The sequence below is a fragment of the Hippichthys cyanospilos genome, chromosome 20 (genome assembly GCF_059441005.1).
Source record: "Hippichthys cyanospilos isolate Australia breed blue-spotted pipefish chromosome 20, RoL_Hcya_1.0, whole genome shotgun sequence".
Lineage (NCBI taxonomy): Eukaryota > Metazoa > Chordata > Actinopteri > Syngnathiformes > Syngnathidae > Hippichthys > Hippichthys cyanospilos.
The window spans coordinates 15,234,250-15,243,598 of record NC_142388.1 but is presented as its reverse complement, the minus strand read 5'-3'; the positions used below and the strand labels follow the sequence as shown (position 1 = coordinate 15,243,598).

The window sequence follows — 9,349 nt, the reverse complement described above, 5'->3', positions numbered from 1 at the left end:
CCATCTTGGCGTGGCCAGGGAGTAGGGAATGGCGTCTGGCCTGAGTTTAATAGTGTATGGCGGATGCATCATTCCCAAACCCTGACACAGTTTTTGGTTGGATTCTTCCATGACCGACTTGTCCATGCTGTCTGCTCTGTAGACTAGTTTAAGCTTTACACTTGCGGGTCTGCTTAACAGGGCTACATTTAAGTCATCGATAACATACACGTATTCCTGTATCACCCGCTCTCCCTTGCATAGTGACTCTTTGTATCTCCCTAAAACAGATAGAGGCATGCAACCCAGGCCAAATAGTGGTCTGTCTGGCTTGGCTAACTGAGTGTCACCCCCTGTAATAGCATGGAAGACCTGGGCTGGGATAACTGAAACGTCAGCTCCTGTATCTATCTTAAACCTGACTTGGTGGCTCCTAATAGTCATGTCAGCAAACCATGGGTCTAAGCCTGCATCTACTGAGCCTAGGAATAAGGGAGTGGCATCATGACTGTCTGTCTCTACAACATGTACAGTTTTGGTGGACTTACAAATGTTGCTGTAATGGCCCCGTTTACCACATGTGTGACATGTGACATTTCTGGCTTGGCATTGTGCTTTGGCATGGCCAGGTGACTTTCCACATCTGTAGCATGTCTGGCGATCCGATGATGGTGGCTGTGGCTTTGACGAGTGCTTTTGGTGCTGAGTGTTCTTGGGTGTGAATGTTTTTTGTCTCCTGCTTTTCATTACTGCATCAATGTCCACCCTGCCCTCTCCTTTGATGTTGGATTGCTGCCTTTTTATCACTTTGGACTGTCTTGCCATGTTGACTGCTTTCTCCAGCGTGAGATCAGCGTCTAACTGCATCCTCTCAGATAAACTGGTGTCTCTGAGCCCCACCACAATGCGGTCTCTCATTGACTCATCGTGGAGTGCCCAGTAGTTGCAGTTTTCAGCCATGGCATACAGTGCAGTAATGAAGCCATCCACAGCCTCGCCTGGTTGTTGCACTCTCTGGTTGAATTTTGCTCTCTCATTTATCACATACTTACTGGGCACAAAGTACATTTCAAAAGTGGTCTTTACCGAGGTGTAAAGCTGTCTCTGCGCGTCGATTAATTCTTGACCCCTCAGGATGTCATCTGCCTCATCCCTCATGCAGTAGATCAGCGTGTTCACCTGATTAGCCTCGCTTAGATGGAGGTTGCTGGCAAGTCTAAATCTCTCGAACCTGCATATCCACCGTTCCCAGTCCTGGGGCTTTGAAAAGTCAAAAGCCTCAGGTGGTTGTATGGAGAACGTAGTGCTCGGAGGAACATTGGCATTCGCCATTAGCTGAGGAGGTTGTTGCTGCGTCGTGGGAGCAGCCGCGCCGTTGCCGCCTACGGACATCTCGTCTCTCGCTGACTTTATAAAACTCTCCTGTCAGCTCCAAAAGTTGCTCTTTGTGCACTTTTTACCGCTGCCCGACTTCTGACACCATGTCGTATCGTGGGTAAATGATATGCAGTCGGTTTAAAACAAGCTACGTTTTATTTCGAACAACTTACATGAAGTAGTACAGTGGTGCACTTATTCAACACTTGTCTAGTTCGCCCAACATAAGCATAACAATATCCGGGCGCTCATCCTGTTACGTCTTAGAGTAATAGCATGACAGCTACTACCACAATAATGGTGAAGTTTTTTTTTTTTTTTCCATATTTAGGCCGTTCCTGTGATTTACAAAAAACTGAAATGTAACTTATGTTTTTCCTTTCTTCATCGTTATGTTTTTTTGTACGTACCATATTTCTCTGAGTACAAGTTGAGCTTTTTATTCACTTTTAACCCACATAATGTGGGGGTCGTTCTTGTAACCGCATAATTCAAAACCAGACCGATTTTCTTCACATATCTGTGCTTGAATGACATTAATTCGAATGTGAAACAACTGATGTTGTGTCATGTACAAGACTTAAAATGATCACATACACCTCTAATTCTAATTCTAATTCTAATACTAATATAGTATGCATCCGTTTTTAAAGTGTTTGAACAGACCATTGCAAAATGCACTTTGGTCAAGTAATTCCTTCTTTGTTATCAACAACAAAGCTGCGTGGCTCATTTTTTAATGGTCGACTTTAAGATATTATGAAAAGGAAAAGAAGGCTTGACTTGTCCGTTCAAAACGAAAATGTGAGAACAGTGGCATGCAAGATCCATGATCTGATCTCACCACAGTCGTCATTTGGGTAAAGAATATGTTAGCATAGCATTTCTGGAGACCTCAATTTCAAACAAAATAGTCGGGTCCGAAGATAACCACCCATGAAGAGTAACAAGGATGTTTGAACGATTGATAAGGCGACAGGAGAGGACGTCTGAGTCTTAAACGGGAGGAGCTATTCGACCTGTCAGATTGTGATGATAACTAAAACCTCAAGTCACATTTTGACGGACTTCATATTTAAAAAAAAAAAAAAATCTATACTTTTGGTGAGGTCACATGTGTGGCTGTCAGTGATAAATTATTGAACAATCTAAAATGTTGAAAATGTCTTTTTCTTTCAGGATGCAGGGCAAGGTTGAACAAATGTGCCATTTTAGGTTTCCTGAAAAGTGATGATTTTGGTATTATAATTGCACCCAATCACAGCAATATGTTGTGCTTTTTATTTTGGTCGCATTCAAAAGCCCTCTTTAGTTTGATTCAACATCCAAAATGTAATCTATTTGCAGTTCCTATCACAAGAGAACAATCATCAAGGTTTCCTCTTGTTTTGACCTTTTATTTCTTTTTCCTGTTATAAAAACAGAAAGCTCTTCTATGTTGATCTCTTTATAGTATAAAGTTTAAGTTTTAGTTTAAGTATAGAACAAAGTACAGCCATCCTTGGGAATAATATAAGAGCAACAGCCACCCATATTTGGTTTGGAGCAACACAAAATTATAGGTAATTGCAGTGTTGGGCAAGTTACTTCAAAACTGTAGTGCAAGATTTATTACCGGTACTTATTATTGTCTCTTCAAAGTACAGTAAGCCCCCAGTTTATGAGATTAATCTATTCCGCCGTTCAGATCGTAATGTGAATTCGCCGTATGGCGGGCTATGTTAATTCGCTAAAGCATGTAAAACCCCAGGTAAAAACATCAAAATTGTATATACCGATGAAAAAATTGAATCAAAGTAGTATAGTAAATGCTACGTATATATTATATATATGTAAAACAATTAAAAACATCATGAATAAAAATTATAGAAGGGATTTATTTACCTTTATGTGACAAGCTTGTTATGGCCATATTCCCTAGTGAGGGTAGCCTAGCCCAGGCTAGGCTAACTTGGTCTTCTTCATATTTCTTGATTATCTACAGCTTAATTTCTGTCATTTCTGTTATGTCTCCCCCTGGTGGGACTCTATCTTATTACAGGATGAGCCTTGTCTGAGTGAGGGGCAGAACCACTGGCTGCGCTCTGGTTCCCAATATCCATCACTTAGTGCAGCCGGAGCAGGGCGGCGACGTCTGATTATTCTCTGAACATCCGTCTTGCCAGCATTTCTTACGTCCTGAGTTTTTCAGAGTTTCACGAATTCCTATATATCATATATATTTGCAAATTATCTTAGTTGTTTCTCTGACTTGCCACTTTGCCACATGAGAATTTTCCGCTCATCCTTTGTTGTTACTTTTTCACCCCTCGGGTCTTTTTCGAGCGTTTTACTTATCCCGCACAACTTTTGATGTTTCCGTCCTGTAGGTTTCGCCCCTCCAGTGGTTTGTTTCATACGTACAATGACACTTTTTGTCTCTGCTGCTTTTCATTCTCCATTTGGCCCCTGTCATGTTTTGATTTTATTGTTTCTAATCCCGGTCGCGTGCTACGTGCTCCTTTAGTTATTACATTTCATCCTCATTTGTTACTTTGTGTTCAGTGTCTGTTGGGACCATCCACTCCCATTTTTTCCGGTGTCGTAAAGGATCACAGATTCCATATAAATCAAATTCTTATTTCTCTCTTTAACATCACAAGCAATCTTGGCACCCATAACTCACCCATTCAAGTTTGAATTCAGCAGTAAAATGCACAATAAATTCTTATTTTAAGCACTCAGACAGGAACCAATCTGTAGCATGCCGCCGTTTGACAGTAATCTTAAAGCGGGATAAATGCCTTAAAGAGGAGACGAAAAACTCCACATCGTAATGTGAAAAAAAACCAGGGACGCCGTAACCCGGGGGTCCACTGTAAATAGTTACATTACAATATTTCTGTATTTAAAATGTAAGGCATTACACTGCTATTGCATTTCTTTCATTTAACTGTCATCAACATGACTGGAAATATGGATTTGCCATTCTAAATGTAGCTCATTATGCTCATTACACATCCAGTGGAAGGTTGTCATAAGGCTAAAAATAGTACAAATAATTTCATCTCTTTCACTGTGTTGTACAGACAAGACACAAATTCTTTATTTTGTATTTTAATCCCTTTATTACTTTATCATTGTTTATTACTTTATTTAGTCTGCTGCAGCTACATTGACCTCTGCTGTAGTAGATACTAACAACAGCAATAAACATTTTTCCCTGGATCTTCCTGTCTTTTGAATGAATTTGAAGTCCCCCAATGCATTACAGTAATTACATTACTTTGTATTATATTACTGTAATTACATTAGTTTTGTAATGCATTACTCAATGCAATACTTCATACACTGGGTCATCTTCACCACAAATTTTTGTCAACATAATCACTTTCAGATTCTTCTACCTTGCATATGTTAGTGGCACTCATCTAATTCTTGGTGAGAATAATTTGTCTACTTATTATTAATGAAAATGGTTTAAGCACTTCAAGTGCATCTAAGTGACAAAGTGGATCTAATGTAAAAGCTCATCTAATCTAAAGCACTAACCTAACCAACTATCCATTTAAAAAAATGTACAGTATATCCAATATAATATAATTCTTTAACATGCAATTTATGTCGTGAGGAAGCTTTGGGTAAGTTTGAGGACTTTTCAACCTGCCACAAATCCTCTGTCATTGAGCAAACAGTAAAACTCCTATTCAACAAAACTTGCATGTGCAAAAATACCCCTTTCCCTCTTTCTTACTTCCCCATACAACAAAATATCCCCATGTTGCATAAGACGAAATGGTTTTCTCTGCATTTGCTTTGCCTGCTGCAAAAGTCTAGCTTGGTATATGTCAGAGAAATCTCAGAAAAGAAGACTAGGACAAGCCTAGCTGCTTAAACAGCAAAAAGAGTAACTCAGACCAGCCAAGATTGACTTTTCTATGCCGGGCATAGGGAAAAAAGCTTGGGCAAATTAACTCGTGGGTCTTCCAACGCTAATTTCACTGCCCAGCCGTCCCCCCCTGGCTTTTATTGAGCAAAAGCATAGCAGATTACAAGACACAACAAAAGAGCCAGCCGGGCGCCACCGGCAGCTTGGCCAAGGTCCCGGCTCACACTTTCGTGCGTCAACAGCTCTATCTAAGGACAGGGTCAAGATGAACTAGGATTGCATAAATGGGTAACAATGAAATAAGCACATAATGATAACAACCTAATATATGATTCCCTTCACAGTATATCCTTGACGTGCTGGCACACATTTTGCAGCACTTCATACTCAGTGAGGCCTTCCCCTGCAGTCAGGCGATATTCTCCCATACTATAGGTGGCAGTAAATGGAGTCTACAGCATACAAACAACTCTATAAGAGAGGTAGAGAATCCTAGTAGTTTCAAACCATCTAAATTCTTCCAAACTTTTTTGAACAGAGTCCTCATCTCTCCCCAGTATATGTGCTCGCCAGGACTTGTTTACGATAAATACGATAATTAGGTCATGGAAGTCCTTTTCATCTGAATCATAAAGGTGTTTGTACCAGCAAACTTCCATTAGCATTATGGATAAAAGTAATAAAGATGAAAGTTGGATGAAGCTAAGTGAAAGACTTCAAGAAAATCAATGTGTGAAAATGAAAGCTTATTGTAGATTTGGTCATTTCTTTTTTTTTTTTTAAAGTTGGATGATTTTGTTTCTTCAGTCAGATTGTAAATCACATAATATGTTTTTTATGTTTACATCCGAGACAGATTTGCTATAGCGAAAAGTCAGTTGTGGAAAATTTCTGGCTGCAAACATGATTTTGTTGTAGAGGAGTTGTACTGTAGTTTATCCAGGAAATTTCGACCCAGGTGGCGTCGGCTGGATGCAGGTAGGCGGAGACCTGGGCAGCGTCGGCTGGATGCCGGCAGGAAATGGCCACTGGTGGCATGCCAGACACAGTAGTGCGATCATGAGACTGACCTGGGACAGAGGCAACCATTTGCGGCCAACTGGTGGCTCTGGTGTCGGCTGCCACGGTGCATCGACTGCCTGCTGGTGTCAGCTGTCGTGAAGCATAGACTGGCTTCTCGGGATACTGCGACAGCGTTGTGGCTGGCGGCTCGGCAGAGTGCGGCAGCACCGTGGCTGGCGGCTCAGGAGACTGCTGCAGCGGAGATGGCCACTGGGGACTTGACTGCAGAAAACATGGTGGGGACGGGTGCGGGAGACTTGGAGGGGACGGCCGCGGGAGACTTGTTGGAAGCCGACCGCAGAGCGCTGGCTGCGGGCTTGGGGGCCAGCTGGTAGCTGCCGAATGCAGGCTTGGGGCCCAGCACTCGAGTACACTCTTGGGCGGTGGCCGCCGGGCGCCAATTGCAGGCTTGGACATCGGGCACCGGCCGGTGGCTGACTCGGGGGTTGGACTTCGAAACAAGACAGACGGGGGTGGGCATTGACTGATAACTGGCTGGGAGGACTGACGCAGACTAGAAACTGGCTCGAAGGACTGACAGCCAGCTGCCGGGAGGCTTGGGGAGCAGAGACATTAGAAACAGATGCTACAAAAGGTGTGTGTGAAAGGGGTGGCAAGGTAGGGAGAAGAAGGTAGGACATGACAAGAGGAGGAACGAGATAAGAGGGAGCAAATCTGAGCTGAAGGGTGAGGAAACAGGTGGGTTGTGAGGAGAAAGTGAATGGTGGCCTTTACTCAGGTGTCCCCGCCGGCCTCCTCGGAATGCCCACGTAAAGAACACGATTGATGGGGGCTCAGAATCGGAATCCTCTTAAGAAAAACTGGAAACAGACCGACTAGATGGAGGCCAAGAGCTGTCAAAATCAAAATCAGTATGACAATTATAATCAGAGACAGAACGACAAGGGCTGGAAAACGGAATATCATAGTCTAAATCAGGGGTGCCCAATACGTCGATCGCGATCTACCGGTCGATCGCGAAGGTACTGTGGGTCGATCGCATGGCATTAAAACGTAGACGTCAGCCTATGATCCGTCTTCACTCTGAAATTTGTTACTTTATTGGCATATGGGGGGAGGTCGGTCTGACCAATCTGACCTTTTCTGACAGAGGGGTCACTGCACATGCGCACATAACGGCGCGTTCTCGCAAGCTAGTGAGTTAGCCTCTAATTTATTTATTCTAAACGTAAGGATATAAAAATGAGTGAGGGAGCTGGACCAAGTAAAAAGCCAAAAACGTACCATTTCCATACGGAATGGGAGGTGGACTTTTTCTTCACTATGTCATTTTCAAAGTGCGTTTGCCTCATCTGCCAGTCTGTCATCGCTATACCGAAAAAGGGAAATGTGGAGCGGCATTTTCGGACTGTTCATAAAAACTACGATACTGACTTCCCTCCGAAAAGCGAGCTGAGAAGGAGAAAGGTGAAAGAACTAAAATCCCAGTTGTCTGGACAGCAGTCATTTTTCTCACAGCTAACTTCAAAAGCAAAGGCAGCCACCGAAGCTTCGTTTCGGGTGAGTCACTTAATCGTTAAGAACAAGAAATCCTTCCAAGACGGAGAAATGGTAAAAGAGGCATTTGTTGAAGCAGCTGACTCGCTGTTCAAAGACTTTAAAAACAAAACTGAAATACTATCTTCGATAAGAGCTCTCCAGCTATCAAGAACTACAGTTACACGACGCAGTGAAGCCATGGCTAAGGATTTGACTAAGCAACTTTGGAAGGACATCACAGATTGCGAGTGTTTCTCTCTGCAGTTGGACGAGTCTACAGACGTGAGTGACACAGCCCAGTTGTGCATTTTTATTCGGATGGTGTTTACTGATATGAGCACAAGAGAGGAGCTGTTAACAATCCTGCCCATGAAAGAACACACGCGAGGAGAAGACATATTTCAGTCTTTTAAAAACTTTATTGAGAAAACCCAGCTCCCAGTGTACAAAATGGTGTCCATCACCACGGACGGAGCGCCTGCGATGGTTGGCCGCTCGAATGGGTTTATTGCCAAGTGCAGGGAGGACGATGCTTTCCCAGACTTCCTTAATTACCACTGCATAGTACACCAACAAGCGTTATGCGCAAAAATGCTCAACATGAAAGAAATAATGGATGTGACAACGAAGATCGCCTGTTCTATTCGCGCCAGATCTCTTCAAAGACGTCTATTCCGTGCACATCTGGATAACGCTGATGGTGACCACTCTGAGTTATTGCTGCACACTGATGTCAGGTGGCTTAGTCGAGGGAAATTCCTGCAAAGATTTCGAGACCTCTATCCGGAGATTAAGGTTTTTTTCTGTGAAGCTAAACATGCAGAATATAACCAACTAAGTGACGACCAGTGGCTGCTGGACTTGGCATTTTTAACCGATCTGACCAACATGCTGAATGACCTTAATCTGGAGCTGCAAGGAAAAGACAAAACTGTGATCAATATGATAAGCTCAGTTAATGCTTTCAAACGAAAAATGCAACATCTCTCCTCAAAGTTCCAGCACCAGAATTTGGCAAACTTCCAGAACCTCACATCAGAGCTGGAGATGCAGGGGAAGTCATGTGTGCAATTTGACAGTGTACGCTACACAAAACAGATTGACAATTGCTTATCAGAGTTTGACAAACGTTTTCAAGACTTTGCTTTACTTGAGCCTGTTGCTACATTCATGTGCTACCCTTTTTGGGAAGATGCTGAGGTTGTTTCACTTGCATCAAAAATTGCAACACTGTTTCACCTGAACTCATCTGGAGTGGAGGATGAGATTTTGACACTACAAGCCGACATTGAGCTGAAGTCCAGAGCTCATGGACAATTTTGGAACTTACTCACAGAGGAAAAGTACCCCAACATGAGAAAATGTGCAACCTCCTTGACTGCATTATTCGGCTCCACTTATTTATGTGAGTCAGCCTTTTCCCACATGAAGATCATTAAGTCCAAGTACCGTTCCACCATGACTGATGATCATTTGGAAGTGTGCTTGAGGCTGGCTGTCAGCAGCTACTGTCCGGACTATACATCCCTGGCTGATTCCATTCAGTGCAAGTCATCAGAGTAA

At 42.9% G+C, this 9,349-nt stretch overlaps 1 protein-coding gene across 1 annotated transcript; it reads left to right on the top strand.

Moving 5' to 3' along the window:
* The first annotated feature begins 7,268 nt into the window (after positions 1-7,268).
* Positions 7,269-9,349, top strand: LOC148407525 (general transcription factor II-I repeat domain-containing protein 2-like). Its single transcript, XM_088403977.1, has 2 exons — positions 7,269-7,807; positions 8,051-9,349. Exons 1-2 carry the CDS (start codon positions 7,490-7,492, stop codon positions 9,347-9,349), a joined length of 1,617 nt encoding a protein of 538 aa, XP_088260103.1. The 5' UTR covers positions 7,269-7,489.